The sequence below is a fragment of the Acanthisitta chloris genome, unplaced genomic scaffold (genome assembly GCF_000695815.1).
Source record: "Acanthisitta chloris isolate BGI_N310 unplaced genomic scaffold, ASM69581v1 scaffold2315, whole genome shotgun sequence".
Classification (NCBI taxonomy): domain Eukaryota; kingdom Metazoa; phylum Chordata; class Aves; order Passeriformes; family Acanthisittidae; genus Acanthisitta; species Acanthisitta chloris.
In genome coordinates this window covers 124,331-143,630 of record NW_008672990.1, presented here as the reverse complement: position 1 = coordinate 143,630, position 19,300 = coordinate 124,331, and the positions used below count along the sequence as shown (strand labels likewise).

Here is a 19,300-nt window from a genome sequence, read left to right as displayed (position 1 = left end):
TCATACAAAATTGACACTTTTTCATAAAAAAATGGCACTATGTAATATCCAGCTTTCAAAAAGAAATGTGACCCCATTTTTTATTGGCTCAAAATATCAAAAAGTTTTGAAATTGCTAATAATGCAAAGTGAAAAAAGAACAGGAAATATAAAACCCCCACTTATATTGTCAAAAGCAGTCCTATAACCTTAACTTTGCACAGAAGGAGAAAATGTTTCTGTCTGCTTTGGCATCACAGAGGATATTTACTTCCCTTTAACTGGAGAAACAGATGGAATGAATACCTTCTAAAATGCATTGAAATGTCTTACTATTTTTAAGAGGCTACTTTTAAATGGGCTAATTTTTATTCTGCATAAAGCTGCAACAAAACTAAGTTTAAAACCTGGAGGGAGAGTGGATATATTTATATATGTGGTCCAAATCCAGGCCTAAAAGATAAAAATTATCCTTGTACCATATCAAGCCACTGTGAGCTGCATCCTCCTGTCTGGTAGGGCAGGTGCTGTGATCCTGAGGCTGCTGCTTGGAAGCTGCTAAGTGGCAAACAGGGAGGAAAAAACCTGATTTCTCTGTTTTAAAAGAAAATAACCTTTCATTTATGAATAAAATTCAAGGCCCTTATGCTGAATAGCATTTTAATTTCTCACTTGTACATCTAGGGCCACTGTCAGCAAGGTATTGAGAAGAGTAGCTGTGCTTGCGTATTGCTGTTGGTTTGGTGGCTGCTCCTTCACTGCTCCCTCATGGACCTCCATGGCTCACTATTCCCTGGCACAGTGACAGTGCTATGTTAGGTAATGCAACAGCCTTTACAAACCCAGCTAGGAGGTGCTGGAGATAGAATTCCATGAGATGGGACAGCTGGTGGAAGGAGCTTGCAAGCAGAAATGTGTTAATCTCTGGACATATTTGAGAGCACCTTGAGGGTAGTGTGTCTATATGTGGGACTAACTGATGCATCATGCAGTTATTGCATTTTTCTACTCTTTCTTTTTCTTGAGAGGCCTTTGCTATGGACCAACATCAGAAATCAGAAGCTGGGATAATGGTTCTTGGTAGCAGACTCTTGGACAGAAGCACAGCACCCTGATCTCTCTGTAGCCTGGGACTTCTCAAAAGATGTTCAGTGGTTCCTAGAGTGAAGGAAGTGGCAGGAGCAGCTCCAGGGCCAGCAGAGGTGCAGGTGAGCCTGCCAAGGGGTGTCAGGCACAAGCCACATCTCTCCTCCTCGGTCTTGGAATGGATACCTGAGTGCAATCACATGCAGGACAGAGGGCTGTTGCTGCTTCACTCCTTTGCTGGAGGCACCCTCTTTGCCCAGGTGTACCATTTCATCTTTGATGGGCAGCATGATGGGGCTTTTCAGGCTCTTGTCAGATGCATTTTCTGTCAAAGAGGTGTGCAAGGAGCCAGCACATCCTGTACCCTTGTGCCTTACACCCTGAGGAAGTTTGCATCTTTCAGGTGCTTTCAGCATTGTCTACCAGACTTTTGAAAGTCAGGTCCTTTAAGGTAAATCTGCAACTCAATGGCTTTTCTGGAGGCAAATGTTTGCTTTGTGGTGCCTATTTTAGGAGCTCTGTTTAATAAGCTAACTGCATGTTCAGCGATGCACTTACAGCAACCCAATCTGTGCATGTTTTTCCAATTAAGTTGCACTGCTTTTGTGTGGGGTAGAGTTAATTTTCTTCATAGTAGCTAGTATGGGGCTGTGCTTTGGATGTGTGCTAGAAACAGTGTTGATAATTCAGGGATGTTTTAGCTATCACTGAGCAGTACTTGCATAGAGCAAGTGCTTTTCTGCTCCTCACCCCACTCTGCCAGTGAGTGGGTTGGAGGTGCACTAGGAGTTGGAAGGGGACATAGCTGGGACAGCTTACGCCAGCTGATCCAAGGGACATCCCAGACCATATGGCATCTTGCTCAGCATATAAAGCAGGAAAGGAAGGAAGATGGGTATGTTTGGAACAACAGCATTTGTCATCCCAAGTTGAAATGGCTTTCTTTTTCCTGGTGCAATCTTCATTTCAGCAGTCTGGAGACTGAAGAGCTGATATTGGTAATGGTGGAGATACTAACCTCAACTTTTACAGGACCCATGGGCTGGCTACCTAGGCTGGAAAAGTACATGCATTCACCTACTCTACAGCTCTGATAAGAAGAATCTGGTCTATATGATGAAAGAGCCATACAGTAGATATACAGTGTTTGCAAATTACTCCTATAGGCATATTCAAAAAAACCCATTTCTGCTTAAACTGGTGAGCATTGATGATAGTATCACAAAAAGAGCAGGACAATTGAAAACCAGACTGGCTTCTGTTACTCAAAAGTGATTTCAGCAGAGGAAATCTAGGACATAACTTCTTGACGTGTTGTTTTTCAACTGGGAAAACAATTCTCTGAAAGAAATACCATGAAGGGGTTTCTTGTGTGAACAAAGACTTTCTCATCTTCAATCCTCTGATTTTTACAATAGACTGCAGTGCTTGTTTCCACCATGTTTGTGTATATGAACTATGTAACTAACATATTAAACCTTCATGCTTACTTAAAGCACGGATGTTCTGTTGAAAAATGGTTTCTCTTCCTGTTGTAGAAAAGGCATTAAAATTCCTTTTTAAACAGTGCAGAAATGAAGAATGTGTTAGACTTTCCACCAAAAAAATAATTTGCAATTGCACCTGTGATCTCTGCTTGTACATGACTGACATACCAGGGGATACAAAAGGTAATAGACTACTGCTAGTTTCTGGAGAGGCAAGACCTGCTGTGGTTTATGAAAATGCAATAGAGCCGTTACACAAGCTAATACAATATCTGCTAATTACATAATCAGTCATAGAAGAAAATGAGCACCAGAGGAGTGATTATATAGCTGGCTATCTTAAATACGCATACAAGAAATGTTTGGGAAAGGATTAAGAAAGTTCACTTTAGAATACAATTAAAAACACACTCTAAGTGGAAAAGGGAGCATCACAGTCAGCTGGAGTTAGCAGGGCAACTGCACAGCGCTCCTGAAAGGCCAAATTTTGTCAGGAAACACTGAGATTATACAGAAGAGCTGTCAAGGGCTCTTCTGTGAGGGCAGAAGGAACCCATCAGAGATGAAGCTTTGCCACCTTGGATCCTTCCCTCACCTAAACCTCCTTGTCAGTACAACTTCCATTTTAACCTCAGGTTGGTAACTTTCTATTGCATAATGATCATAATTAGAATTGCTAATTAAGACAATTAACATTGGTTTTGAAATTCAACAACCTCATTGGATTGAAAAGATGTTTTAAGAGTAAAGTGATAATTCTAACACTCTATGTTATTCTAATGTGCTAAAACTGTAAGCAAAACACTTATTTGGAGATATTCCTTTACAGCTCTTGAGACTGAAGAAGTGACAATAAGGGTAACAACCGAAGAAACAGACTCCTTTTAAGCAGAACTGTAATATAAATTGGCATACACTTCAAAACCACATATAATTTCAGTTATTCTATGCATGCAGTGGCAGGCACACCCACAGCTTTGAAGGGATAAGGGCAAGAAGCAGAAAATATAATCTGACATGATGCACAGACTTTGGTCATATTATTTATCACTTCATTTAAGGAAAAAGCAACACTGACTTTTTAAGCTGTTTTATTACTACAGCATTAAAATGATTTCTGCATTTAGCTTCTGTATGAAACAAAACAAGAAATAGGTCTGTATTCACCCATGTTGACCACTATTCACAAATGCATTGGAAATCTGTCTTTTCTAGTCAATATAGGACAAGATATATTACAATCAGCAATTTAGGTTTGTTTTGCTTTGTTCTTTAAAAGAAAACAAGCCAGACTTACAGTATCATGTTGTACTTTCAAAGCACTTATGAAATCAGAATCACAGTCTTGTAATTTAAACTGCCCAATAATGGAATTCCAACAGCTAAATGAAGCTCAGTTGTCTCACTGTTTTGCGTGTTGGCATCCCCTCTGTACAACAGTTTGCATACACAGCTAATTTTAATATTGACCTCACAGCACCAGTTTCAATTCGAGCAATCCAACGGAAACTGTGTTGGAACATAAAAGCCCTTTGTGAACTCAGTTTTCTCTCCATAGTTTAGAAATAGTCATATAATAATTTTGGCTAATTTTTACATGGCATCCTCTATCTTGTCTCTGTTCTTTAGACAGTGGTGCTGCTTGTGCAAAGGCGGAAAATCCCATAATGTGAAATTGCTTGGAAAACAAGTGAAAACCCATAGTTATTTGTAGCTTCAGGGCAAAACCCCTGGCAATAGCATCTTTGACTAAATTAGTTTAATTTAAGCACTTCATCTACACTGAAGTTGCTACTATATAACATACCTGATAATGCATTAATATATGCATGATGTAATCATATATTTCTCCAGCAAGTCGGTTTTCTGGTCTCCAGGGAATAATAACAAACTGAATACCAAGTAAGGGCACCAGGATTAAAGTGGCTCTAACAGCTTTCATATACATGTTGGACTCAGCACGGTGGGTATCTCTCAGCTTTGTCACCAAAACTCGGACAATGTTAAGCAAAAAGAAAAAATTGACCTGCAAAAGCAAAGCCATTGTAGGTGAAAGCAGTCAAATTAAACAGACACTCAAAATAGAAAGAGAGACCACATAAATGGCAGTAAAATGTAGCTTTCTAGCTTTATTGTATTTCAGAATGGGCAGCTCCTGGGGAGTCAGGTCTTGGAAAGTACCTTCAATATCTTCAGAGAAGATATGTTAAGCAGCTCTACATGCTTAGGAAGCCTATATGGATACTTCAGGAAGGCAAGGATCAGTTTGAGGAGGCACTGGCTGCTTTGACACCAATGTGGACAAATTTAGGATTTCCAAGGAACACTTAATCTCATTTTTATGTCTAAAGTTTAAATAGAGTGGCCAAATTGTCCCCTAGAAGAAACCATGTCTTTCTTCTGAGTCTGACAGTCAACTAGCTATCTTGGGAGGTGAGACAAACCCCAGCATATCCCTGGGCACATGCAACCTATGGGCACACACCATTTCCCTAAGGAATGTGCTCCATGCACCAATACTTCAGGTTTTTGAAGCCAGCAGTGGGGTCATGCAGCTCTTGAGGAAAACCTAGGCTACCCATTGCCTCCATCAGACTGCGTGGACCCTGTGGTACTCTACCCTTGCATAAAAGGTAACACTTGCTGGCTCAGGGCAGAAATGGCAGACACCTCAGAAAATTTTGCCCCAATCCTTATGGTCAGTGATGCCAAGTAGCTCAACATCTCATCTACTCAGCCATTTCTGGAAATCTGATCTCAGCATATAGAAACACACACTTCACCCTGGCTTCACAGAGTTCCTTGTGGGATGTGCTCAGGAAGGGCAGCCCCAGGTTGATAATGAGCCCAGTGGTTATCCTATGGCATCACAGACTTTCTCTCTCTCCAGTGTACCCAGATCCCTCTCTTCCCTGCTACAGTAAGATCAGGCACCTATGCCTGAACTTTAATAGACTGGGGTTTTTTTTCCAGGCGATTTTCTAAAATAAGTATATAAGTTGCATAACTTACATAGATCTTTTAATAGCTCAAATTCCATAGATATATGAGACATTTCAGTTGATTATTTCATAATGTTATATCAGTAAACTTTGGTAAAGCATTTCACCATTTAACTACACTGGAGATCTTCCAACTATTTTACATTTGTGGTCTACTGGAGAAAAGGAATAATAACCTACTTCTGAGGTCCCATTCAGCATTAAATCTAAACCTTATTCTCCATCCTATTCTGACTTCACTCACTCTGCTTAACCTTCACTTTTAGATTTCCTGAAAATAACTGTGAAAAGTGGAAGAAAGACTTTAGAAAGGCAAAAATGTTCAGCTTTGCTGAGTCAGCCTGTCACTATAGGATTTTTGTAGAAAATCATGCAGGACATTTTGTAGACACTGATATCTTCACAAGGAAAATAAGACTGGAAATGGCATAAGCACAAGCCAGAAATTGCAATGCCTTGTTTTCAAAACAGTTAAAGATGGCTTTTTTTCCCCATAAAAATCAGTACTTCCTTTTTGCTTTGTAGCTAAGATGTACAGACTAGAAGCACAGTGATAAAAATAAAGGTTGAATGACCTCTCCTAGATGTTATCTGGCATTACAACAGCAGATTGAACCAGTAAACCCACAACAGATGTGATTCTATGGGACCAGCAAACTACCTATATGACACAGAGGGATGGGCTCCTTCATGTTGCTGACATGCTAGACTGCTTCTCCAGAAAGGGCAAAAAGATTTTTGGGTTTCTCAGCTATTAGATGTAAAATTGTTTCTTTATTCAAAGGTGTTCCTGGTACTCACTGCCCTACTGTTTAATCTCTGAGGTAATTATTGCAGGTATGTCCACGTAGGTGTTTGCAAGTAAGAGGCAGCTCAAAAGCTGAAAGTGCATCTTGGGTTACATGATGAGGTGAGCTTGGAACTTGGAACCCTAACCCTAACCCTAAGCCTAAACCTAACCCTTTCTACATATTTCAGGAATGTCAGGATTATTATGCCAAGCAGCACTGCTGCTATACCAGACATTTTATGTATGCAGATTGCTGAGCTGCACTTTGAGTTCTGTCCTCCTACTCAGACAGCCCAGTCCAGTCCCTTCCCTGGACTCATTTAGCTAACTACCTTTGGACAATACCAGCTCAGTGATCAGTAAAACTTGTGCTGAGCAACCAGCGTGTGCTCAACTCACCCCAGCTAAGGCATAGCTAAATGCCTCCTTGATGTCACATAAATGCAGTTCATTCATCACTAATAAGCTACACTGACTGTATGAATTTCAAAGGCAGTTAGTGATTCTGTTTGCCTCACAAATCTGATTATTTACTGTGAAGTCCTTTTACAAGACTTGTTTTTGAAAAGCATTGAGAACCTGTCCTTTGTGACACTGAGTAGGTAAAACCTCTAGTTACTTCTGAGTTTTGACCAAAATACTTAACAACAGAAACTTCTATTCTGTACAGATTAGCAGCATTTCTAAAATAACTATTAAACAGTTGATAGCAAATAATATTCTTACCAATAAAGCTGCCATTACAGGTCCATGAACAATATAGAGCAAGTGTGTGTCAACACTCATCCAACAGCTGGAGAGAAAACACACCATTAAAATTTATTATTAACTTGAATAAAATTTGCTACACAGTTAAATAACGTTAAGTTCCCTCAAAAACAGTCATATTACTCACTTGTCATTGAAGTATTTGGCTCTTGCAACAGCATGAATGGATGCTGGCACTAAAGGGAACCCTGAAATTATTAAAGTTTTAGATCAGTTTTGGTATTTATTTAGCTTGAATTTCATGTATCTCACATACTAACAAGTCTCTTGTCCACAAAACACATGGATGTGAAATCACAGCTTTCAGGAAAGAACTGTAATTCCATTGCACTCAGGCCTTGGCATTACTTCAATGGTGAGATGCAAAAGGGATTAATGTTCAAGGCAGGCCGAAGGGAGAAGCAAAGCCCATAGATCATGCTCTCCTGGGGGGTCTTATAGCTCCTGCCAGGCTCCCCTGCACTGCTGTGGCTTGTGCAGAGAAGGGTGTGAGCAGGCAGTGTGGGAAGGATGCACGGATCATTCTGTTCTCAGTAGAGTATTCCCTCAGGAAACCAGGGACACTTTTTAAAACCATGTAAATAACTGTTGAGCAAGAGAGAAGCACATTAACTTGTGTGCCAGATTATGGAGCAATAAACAACAGAGCAAGGAGTTGCTTTTTTGGAGCCAATGGCATGAGAAAATGTTTGGAGCCAGAAGGTTTTTGGGGGATGGGGATTTGTGATATCTTCTGTAGGTTCCCAGCCCCTGTGCAGCCAAGCCTACCCCACACAGCTTTATCTCAGCTCGGAGAGGACCTGTGGATGCCATAAATCCACTATCCTGACTTATTTGTGGCACCTCATGGGAGGCCACTGCTCTGACAGGGAGCTGACGGTAGCAAATTTGCTCTGGGCTTGGGAACATGCCATGCTTAACAAAGTGGAAAGGTCAAGTTCTTATTTCCAGCCTGACACCACAAGTGACAGGTCCACTCCTGTCCATCTTCCTTCAAATTGTTTGCATGTCATGTCCTTCTCCAATAGGCTAGGAACCTGGAACTGGGGAGTCTGCACTATAATGCTGACCCCAGTTTGTACAACCTTGCAGTACAGACAGCTAGCCAGTGGGGAGATGGCCTACTGCCTTGTCTGCCCTGTGCAGAGAGCTTGGTGTACACCTTTGGTGTTACTGCTGCCTGTTCCCTCAAAACCATGGACATTTCTACTGAGCTTTGGATATTCTATAATTACAATGAAAATATGTGAAAATATCCTGCCAATACCATGATTAGCTGCAGAGGGAAGAATGTGGCTTCTTTTTTCTTCGGGTGTCAGTGATTTCACAAACACTTTTAGAAGAGACAAAGAATCTTTAGTCATATTGTGGGGAGTGAGAATAAAGTCAAAAAAGTATGTAAATAGGACACTCTGATTATCTCCAGGTATCTTTAAACAATAGCTGCTTACCTTACTGCCAAAAAAGTTGTTATTGCAATTTACCTTGGGAGGACAAAGCAGCTGTGGGTGAACAAACTGGATTGCCTTCTCCTTTATATGTTGTTAGAAAATGATGACTTGGCCCCCAGCTGCAGAATGCTTTTTTTGGGTGATGATGCACAGTACAATAACAAAAAGCTCAGAACAAAAAGAAAGAAGCGTCCAACCTCAGGGTGAGCTTATGGGATTGACAGCTTGAGAACATCGTTTTGATTGGGAAATGGAGCAGGTCTGGGCCAGTCTTGTTGACAGACTGAAATTCAACTTTTAAGGGGCCTTCCTCTAATAGCAAAAATGCTTCAGCTGAAAGCTCTGGCCTGGAGTACTGCGAGTAGAGCATGCCACATGATGCAGAGATACCTTTTTCCCTCTGCTAAATGCATTAGCCTAGAATATTTGGCTCAACAAACTCACAAGCAAATCTTAAGAATGCAACGGAAAGTCTTCATTAGTCAATTACAGGGTAAGAAGCTCATGACTCTCTACAGCTCAGATTTCCAGCTGCAGGCTGGCTGGGCTCTTCTAGGGCTAGGTGTTGCTCTTCTCTCATAAAGGGCCACAAGGCAGAGAGTTATTGAGAAGTGGGGCACCAAGGTCTGTGGGGTCTTGGTAACACAACATACATCACTACAGAGTCCCACCAACATGCGGTGAGCAGTGAGTAACAGAAAAGATACTACCTCAGCCATCCCAAGAAAAGGTGTGACATATCCCTTTAGGTCATGCCAAGTCCTTTATGGCACAAACTGGCAATTATGTCAGTATTTCCAGTACAATTAATGGAAGGCACTCTGTTCTAGTACTGTCCAAATAAATGATGCCCTTTCCACTTTTATGTGGGTGAAGCTGCCTGAAGCAGCCAGACAGAGTGGACTGTAGCTGGATGGATACAATTGATACTGTTTTCTTTCCCTGTATAAAGGTGATTTCCTGACCCAGTGAAACACTAACAAATGAGAAATGACATCCCCAGCAACACTTCCCAGAGAAGGGGTCAACTGACATCATCAGCCTTGAAATACATCTGCCCATGTCAGATTCCATTCAATCATTTCAAATCTTTTGAAGAAGTTTTTATATTTGCTCAGATTTTTATTTTGGTTTATAAAGCTATTTTACAAATGTTATTAGCGATTTTTCCAAATAAAATAAGCTAGACTTGCATAGGGATTAGCAATAGCAACGAATAATGAGTAACTTCATCTTGTGTTGTACATTTGCCTGATTTCTTGAACTGCAATTCAGAGCACAGCCTGCTCTGGTTGCTCTGCATTGCCCTTTGGAGAAATGTATCTCCATTGATTAAGGTAGTTGGATGTTTAGACTGTGTTACTACTGCTTCTGGAATCGGGAATTACACTGACATGCAAATTTAAGGGCTGGCTAGATAGTCCTACTTAGCTCATTCAGCTATTAAGAATTTCTGCCCCAGTTAGGAGGTGCTAATGATCACTTTTTTTTTATGTAGTATTCAACTAGTTTCACAAAAATGGCTGCAGACATCATTGCCAAGAGTTATGGCCATTTTCATTACCCTTTTCCTTCTCAAGACTCCAGCACCTTATTATCACAGCCAACACCCTCTTTATTTTTCAGGCAGTGCTGCAGATACTGATGAATATCTGATCACGTATCTTCACTGAATTACCCACCAAGCTGCTAGTGTCATTCTCAGAACTATTACAGCTAGCTCTCAAGCCTTCACTGTAGTCTAGATGTCACAGTTGTATTAAATTGCACTGCCTAAATTGAATGCCACCACAAAAAAATAAATGTTTGTTACCATATTCCTCTCGCATAATTGGATATGGAATAACATTGTTTTGGGAAGCCTTACTGTGCAAGACATGAAAATGAAAAAAGCTTTGTCTGGAGGAAATGTTTAAAATGAGTCTCACATAGGGCTGCCATTTCAGAGCCCTATGAGATGTCTTAGATTCAAATATTCTGAACTATGAAAACTTTGTGATAGCATAGTTGCTTGCTCCAAGAAGACTCAGCTACCTCAATTGGCAAAGTCCAGAAACCTTAACTTGATTTAGGGTTCTTCAGGAAGGTTGTCTTAATTTAAGAGCTGACAATATTCCACATAATTTTAATTCCAAGAGCATGACAGGCCCTTTCCTCTCTTCTCAGAAAAGATGCCATTCTCATTAGAAAAAAGAGTGCATGTTGGCATTCGCAAAATAAACAACCCCAAAAAAGACAAATTATTACATGCCTGGAAACAGTTATCTGGCACTACAATCCATATAAAGTAAAAAATAATATTCATTCTCTAGGTATTCTTATGTAGGTATGCAGACAGCACTAATTCTTACCCCATAAGGGGAAAGGAAGGTACCAGGCCTTAAAATGAAAAGCCAAATAGGGGATGAAAAACTTTCTACTTTGCTGCTACTGCCTGTTTAGCACCCAATATTGGATGCCTAACTAGTAGCTGAAGACAGTATTTGAAGTTCTTCAGAACATTAAAACTGTGCCATTTCTCTCTGATCTCATTATCTAATTAATTATCTAATTATCTGTTAATTTAATCTAAAAAATCCTAATTTTTCTCTGTTTAACCAATAGACCTATTTGTCTATTTTCCTGCTGTAAATGAAGTAATGTTGAACAAGTATAACAGCTCCAAAGAGGATGGAAAATACAGAGTAAATTGTATCTGCTTCAGACTTCCAGGAATTGCAAGAACATCCCTAAATGCAGTGGGACAATGGATAAATGTCCATTGTTTGCTGCTTTGTTGCACCAGTGGTTTCAAGATATGGGAACTGGCTTACCAAAAACTGGAATGAGGCCAGAGATTCATGGTTCCCAAATAGGGAAAAAGCACTCAATATTGATTTTATGTCAACACTGGTGCGGGCTGGATTTACAATAGTGATTTGAATGTGAAAGAGACTCCATTGTAACATACTTGTATTTATCTGGCCTTTTATTGGACCAGACAGTCCAAATGATAAATATCTTCAGCTGCTACTAATGAAAAGGCAAAGGATCCCATAGTGAAAACAGAAGAGCTCTGTATATTTGGAGACGAAGAACCAGACCTCGTCATGGTTCCTTGGGCAAAATGTATGTAACTGCATGCAGTTTACATCCATAGTGTCTAGGTTTGCAACCTCTCATAGAATGTCATTGAGATTTGTTTATTGACAGCTGTGTGTTTCTCTGAAATGCTTTAGAGATCACTGCTGTTGGACAAAACCAGCCCTGACAGCAGAGTCGTTATCTACTCAGTAGGTAAAATCAAATCTTTTCCTTTAAAACAACATATGCCAAAATATATCTGACTGGGTTCACTTCCAGAGAAATTCTGGTTTGTCTTTTGGCATACTGTGTTTTTTTCACTTTGTGAAATATAGATACTGATCTTTCCCTCTTCATTCCAGAAAAAAACCAACTTTATAGGTACTGTCACACATTCATGTTTTTGCATATAAGTGACAAAGAGACAAGTTTTGTTCAGAAATGAGACATGCCCGAATAGAAATATATTTATATCCCAAAACTTTTCTTAACAGAACTTAAGCATTTCTTTCAGCAAATCCCAAGATGCAGCAAATAGCAGGTACTGACTCCAGCTGGTTTTTTTAAGTCTCTAAGCCCATCCAAACAAATGCACTCAAATTTAGGACCCAAGAACTCAATCTTAAGCTATGATCTAGTGGTATAAACAAAACAATTCAAGTCTGTAAGTGCTAGAAGAATTCAAACACCTGAAAGAATTGACCATCTTGCTACAAATTATAACATACATACCCCAGCCCAAGAGATAATACCAGTGCAAATGCTGTTCTTCAGCAAATACTGCCACTACAATCAGTGTGTGAAGGTAAATGCCTTCGCAGAGCATCCAGAAGTAGTTGCAGCCCAGCATGTACTGATGAAAGAATTGCAGCACTTTGCAGCTTACCTGTTAGACAAATGAGAGAAAGTCACACACTTGACCAGCATTTTGCATTTAAGTAGGAAAAGACAAAAGTTACTGCAAGGCTATAAGAAAGCAAAGAGGAACCCAGCTCTTTGATGGGTTTGTTCAGCACCTATCAGTGAGAGGCATTTTAAACTTTTACAAATGAGATTAATTCAACAAACAGCCCTCACAAAATGGAAAAAAAATATAATAACAGCTCTCCAGAAAGTACCACATAACAAAACAATCTCCTTCAAAAGTCAATAATCTGAAGTTTTCTAGAACAGAAACAAGCAACTTGTTCTAGAAGTAAAAGGAAGGCTGTGAAGAAGACAGTAAGACAGAGCTCCAGTCTGGATGATTTCTTTTCCTTTTGATCAAACTTTTCTAAGGTTTGTTCAGATCTTTCATCTAAACTTACTCCTTAAACAGCACCCAGCTTGGAACTCACTCCTTTGGGACAGGCAAGTGTTGTTGTCGGAGGAAATTTTTGTTGGTGAGAAGACAGACAGCTTCACCTTGTTTTGATGAAACAACAAATTGACCCATGAAGCTGAATGGAGCTGGTGAAGCAATCCCATGTGCAGTTCAGATGAGGTTGCAGACAGACTTGACAAGACACTATCGTGTCGAGATGCTGGGAAGTGGTGGACAGGTGGTGGAGCCAAACATGTCATATCCACTACCAAAGTGCAGCTGGTGCGGGACAATGCTGTCCTCTTCTGAGAGGATCTCATGTCCGTTCACTTCCTTGGAGATCGCAATGAGGTCCTCCACCTGGACTTCCTTGCCACCAGCACCCAGGAGGGCCAGGACAAGTAGGTGGGTGTTCCTGTGCCCGCAGAGATCCACTGCTCCTATGGAGCACCACATATTACTTGGAAATCTGAGGCCCAGCAGTGATGGTAAAGTGACAGTCATCATCTGTGGCTGCAGGAAATACTCCTTCCCCTTTACTTCTATGAATGTTTTCCAACCTGGCTGTTGTTGTTAGGATTTACTTGTCTCTTTAAAGAGACATTTTTGCAGTTCAGTGAGCAGAGGACTCCACATTTTGTGTCTGTCTGGACTGCCCCTCTGGATAAGAGAAGCTTGTTAGCCATCCAGTGCACCACCTTCTTCTTGCTGAAAAACATTCTCAAAGCAATTGCCCAAACATGTGAATTTAGTTCTATTTCGGTATTTGCAGTGTAGCTTGGCGCTTATCACAATATATGTTTACTGATAGACTAGGATATAGAATTCAGACAGGATTAGCCTGAAAGACTGATTCTTATTTTCTGGTAATTCATTTTTTTCTGCACATCACACAGGACAGAACAGACTGTCACATTTCTTTTTCCACGCTGTGTCTGAACAGCTCTTAACAGTATGTCCAGAAAGGGTTGTACAGGACTTTTAAAAGGTTAAGAAAACCCAACCAACCAACCAACCAGCCATTACAAACAACAATAAAAAAAAGAAGTATTTGCTCCTTTTTCTGTTGGCAAATGTGTTCATTAAGGTTCTTAAATCATTCTTAAGACTGTTTTTGACAGGTCTGGGTCAACGTTTCTTGCCTGGTTCCATTGCCCATGTGCAGCCTCCTAGCTGGTGGCTGGCCTTTCTCCCTTTCCCCCTTATCGATTACCCGTCCCTGCAAGGGCTGCCTTGACTGACAGGCACTTCCTAAAGCCTGCACTCACATTCAGGTGGCACCCTCCCCTGCATCAGCCAGCCACCCTGGCCTTTAAAATGTCAGTGAACCTTCTGAGCCATCACAACATTTTTCCGTGTTCCAGGTTTGGTCTGGGCCAGCCCCACATCCTCCGGTGAGGGTCTCCAAGGAGGATCTGCAGGTCAGTGGGTCCACCTGAGAGCTCAAGGCATCATTGCCCTGATGGCTTCAGAGGGAGTGACTCGAGGTGCTTGCCTCTTGCACAGAGGCTGGTCCTGCTCCTGACAGTGCCAAAGTTGCCCCAGCTTTCCATCCAGTCACCTGGGCTCTAGGAACAGTCTCATCTTCAGCCTGGCAGCTGAAGAGGAGCAGACAACAGAGGATGAGTTCTGGAATAAAATCCATGGTACTTTTTCAAACTGTCATTTAAACTTCATGCTTCCACCATTTCATACTGCCCAACTGAAAGGGAGATGACTGTGGATTATCCTTGCTTCTCTTTGCCAGCTGTGTGCACTGTTCACCAACCAGTGTGCAGGGACTAACCGATCTTCCACCCGAACTAGGTCTTTGCTGGAACATTTGTCTGTAGTTCAAAGAATGCACACATAGAAAGTACACTCCCTGACAGCTACAGGGTTAAACTTCATTTACTTCATTTCCAATATTTCTTACTTTCCTATACCCTCCATCTTAACTATCACTTGTGGTTTTAAAAATGAAGTAATATACATGTTCTTTCTAGCAACGGCCATGCAGACAGCTCATGACACGAGGAATTTAATCACTACCCATGTAATAAGTTAAAGAAGTAAGAATACCATTGGCAAATTATGAAGGATTGGTGTGACTAGTACTTTGGTACATAATGCATTAGTTTCAGAATTCATCTGAAAAAGTTAGTATAAGGAGTTTAAGCACAACAATGCATTGAGATGAATTATGTTAATTCATATTAACCACAGCGCAACAAAAATCAGTCTTTGCTTTGGATGACCTAACAAATGCATCATGTTTCATCTGTGGCTAAGTGATGCAGTGGAAATACTTTCCTGTAGTAAAGAGACTGTATTTCTTAGGTCAGAGCAAGCAAAGAGATGAAGCTGTTACTGATGAGAACTGGATTGGTACAAATAAAACATGACAAATGTCACCAACATCTTGGTGTGCATTAGTCTTAACTCAGAAAATTGTAGAACTAGTAAGATTTATATAGTGTTTATTCTTACAGAATCAAAGTAGCAAGATGATACAGAAGAAAATCTTCCACCACTTCCATGCTTGATAACAGACTGATCTCTTTACTATAATCTTTGAAGATCGATAGCTATAAAGACTGATATCTTTACTATAAGGGTGGTGAGGCACTGGAGCAGGTTGCTCAGAGAGGCTGTAGAGTCCCTGTCCCTGGAGGTGTTCAAGGCCAAATACCCTAGTCTAGTGGAAGGTGTCCCTGCCCATGGCAGGAGAGTTGGAACTAGATGATCTTTAAGGTTCCTTCCAATCCAAACAATTCCATCATTCTAGGATTCTATGATTGTTAACTTTGTGCTAAAAAAACATATCTAGAGGGTTTATCTTCTGCTGAAGACAGGTAAGTTTTCTGGAAGTTCTTTGAGGCTCTGTCCTTGTTGTGTCTTGTACTATATGCAGAACAGTCAAATCCAGGGAAGGATTACCACAGCATCTTCACACTATGATGAAGAGTTAAATGTCATGAGCTTTCAGTCTACAGGTGTGCAGGTAACTGAAGCTAGTGAAGGGTTTTAATTCATGAGCAGGACAGGTTGAGGAAATAGCTGGGCCTTTCTAGTGCAGCACCACAACTGTTTCTCAGGTTGGTGTGCCTGTCTCAGGCTGGTGTGCCCATCTCCTGATGAAAGGAATAAACAAATGCTCAATTTTTGAGAGCCTGGAGACAGACAGCACTGCAATGCACAGATTGGTGACTATGTAGCAAGAGAAAGCCTGAAAATATTGCCAGGAAAGCCCTCAAAGCCAAGTAACCACCTAAGAAAGCAGCTCCTCTGTGTCCCGGAAGGATGCTCTAGAATGAACTTTTTGTTTTTTGGCTGAATGCAACCTGGCAAGAAACTCAACCTGCAAGCAAAGAGGATACCTCCTGCTACTTGTTCTCACTGGACTGATGGACACAGAAAATGAGGAAGGCTCTTTACAGATCTGCAGCACAGCACCCAAGAAAATAATTTCCTTTACTGCTACTTTTTCTTCCCTGTGAAAGCAACATGCAGTGACCTTAACTTCTGGCTAAGTGCTCAGGGGCAAAAGGGAATTTTAGGAATACATTCAGTCATACTCTCCTCACTTGCACATCTCTGAGAGAGTCCTGTAACTCTTGTGAATGCCTCAGCTGTGGTATGCAATGAAAGCACTTCAAAAGGATGCTGGACTATTTCCCAAAGAAGAAAGAAAACAATTTATTCTCCTTTTACAAGAAGGAGCTATAACTGGTGTCTATGATGTTTTGCAGGATATATTGGCATATTATAAACACTGTTCATGTTCCAGTCCTGTCAAAGGAGCCCCAAAGGTCCATCTCCTACACAGAACACTGCAACTGCACAGTAATGTAACTGGCATGCCACTCTCCTCAGCTAATCCAGCAGCCTCTCATTGCACGTGCTTGTCATTTCTCTGTTAAGGCTCTCCTTGGCTATTGGTAAACAGCTTACAGACAGAACACTGCACCATTAATTACCATCACTATCCATCAGGACTAATCAAGCCAAATCCCTCAGTCTACATAAACCCCAGAATACTACCTAAAACAGCAATAACAAAATGTAATATGAAATAAATTGCTAATTGGTTTTGAGCGGGTCATCCTAGTAATTCAGCCAAAGGTTTGACTCAGTTTTGTAACAGTAAAGTCATACAGATTCCTGTGTCTCCTTGCTCCTGTGATGCAGGAACAGGGTGAAGGGACTCTGGTTGGCAAGCTAGGAGGCCTGCGCTTTACACCAGGTCTTTTCAACTCTGGAGAGCCTGCCCTATGAAAAACCATGGTAGGATAACCCCTCAGTATGCATAACAAAACCTCCTCTCAAATGATTGCTATCCATAGAAATGCCCTGAACTGACATTTCAAAGAAATTGCTAAGAACAGGCTAACTAAGGTTATTGATTTCAAACCAAGCCAGCTATATAGACCATTACTACAGCTGTGCACTCTTTGTTTAAGGGGAAATAAACACATCTGACCTTACTAGTCTTTCCTCTTCACCTTTGGGAAACCTCCCCAGTCCATGAGAGCAAAGGACCCTCTTTGAAGAGAGTTTGTGCTGCTTGCCACAGAGGCCAGACATGATTTGTTCAAATTCAGTTTGAAAGCAATACAATATATTTTCAGGCAGTCTAAGCTTAGTATTTTAAAGGAGTAGCTTCAAGTTTGATTTCTACTCTGCCTTAAAATTTTGTTTGTTTGCCATTTTTTCCCTGGCTATTATCACTATCCCATGAAAATATTCTTACATTCCAAGTATCCATATGTTACACAAATAAGCAATAAAAGGACTTTCCAAAGCAAGACAGTGCTAAGTATTGCAGCTGTAAATCACTGGCTATCAGAACGTTGTACCATTACACAATGTATCTGCTATGAGTCATCCATTAAACTGTGTTCCAGTCAGAACCCTGGCATACTGGGGCTTGGATGAAGATTAATGCTTTAATATACTTTTAAACCACTTACAGAACGAAATGTACACAGTTTCTGAGGGAGCCTAGGTTTTGTGTTACAAGAAAACAAACTATGAAATTAAACAACAGGGGATATTTTTAATAGCATCTGTTTCTATGTCTGTGCTATAGCAAAGCAGCCAGCCCAGAATTCTGGACAGGAATTAATACAGCTACACCTCTACATATTTGAGTCCTGGCTGCTGCAGTGATAGCTCTGTCTGGGCTGCAGCACTGAACTCTGCAGGGCCAAGCTCCAGAGGGGTTCCCATGGCACATCTGGCACTACCACTGTGTGGTGGTCACCAGTTCCTCACCTGCAGGGCGCATCATGGCATGTGCCATGCAGGGTGCAAAGCAGAGCAAAGCACAGCCTCGTCATGCCCAACTAATTTCTGAGCTGGGATACAAGTGGGAGACAACTTTTCAGGGAGGCATCGTAGGTATCAGACTGACTGATGGAGGACACCAAAGAGGTCATCAGAGAAAACAAGGGCAGTCAGGGTAGCCTAAAGAAATAGTACATGAACTGTGCAGCCTACAGTTCATTCGGACAGGATCTGCTGTCGTTTTCTCCCAGTGGTGGGAGGTAATCCCTGATGAAACAGGGTTGGAGCTCCAGCTATTCCAGTCACCTCTCCTCCACCATCACACCCAAGCAAGACCCACCAGGCACAGGATGATAGGACAAGGCAGACACTACTCAAACGTATTGAGGCATAACAGAGCTCTAGGCATCATGCCCTATACTAGGCTAGTTTAAGTCTACATCGAGTATATCTAACAGCCAACTGTACTTAGCTTACATTTGAGGTGTAGAAGACCTGTACCTGTAAAAGCATATATTAGGGACCATGTACACATATAGCTTTGATGACACGGATATATCCACTCTATGATTCAGTTATATGCTCCAAGAATTTTCTCATGATATGACTGGAATTGTGATACTAAAAATAAAAACCCAATCTCTCTCTCCGGTAATCAAAAGATAGTGAGTCAATAGAGATGATGGAGATTGCAGTAAAAATTGCCTCATCCTTAAGGATATATCTAAAATAAATCAGCTGGATAGTACCCTGAATGTGTCTTTTTCTATCTTTAGCTGCATGTATAAAACAGGTATCTAAATGTAAGACATGCCTGACCTTAAATGCTTATGAGTGTTTTAACTCTCTAGATGCACTCAGACTCTGCTCCAGTGTCTTTTCTAGGGTGATCTTCTGCCAGGGGGAGCCCCCAACCCTTTGAAGGATGTGGGGCCAAGGGGGCACTAGAAAATTCAGAAGTCAGTCAGTTGAGTGTATGCAACCATAAGCTATTCAGAGGTGAAATTGTGAGGAAAGGACCTCAATCATCCAAATAACTAATCTATTATTGACTGGTAGCTCATTCTGCCAACTAAAACTAAAGACCACGTACATAACTAGCC

The 19,300-nt window shown here is 41.0% G+C and overlaps 1 protein-coding gene across 1 annotated transcript in view; it reads right to left on the bottom strand.

The window, feature by feature from the left end:
- Positions 1–19,300, bottom strand: part of LOC103802264 (calcitonin receptor-like) — a 68,887-nt gene that overhangs the window by 10,644 nt on the left and 38,943 nt on the right. Inside the window, exons 7-10 of the mRNA XM_009074722.1 lie at positions 12,359–12,512; positions 7,240–7,300; positions 7,071–7,137; positions 4,360–4,578 (exon numbers count right to left, since the gene is read on the bottom strand). Coding sequence (XP_009072970.1) covers positions 4,360–4,578; positions 7,071–7,137; positions 7,240–7,300; positions 12,359–12,512 — 501 coding nt within the window. The remainder of the gene's footprint in view (positions 1–4,359; positions 4,579–7,070; positions 7,138–7,239; positions 7,301–12,358; positions 12,513–19,300) is intronic.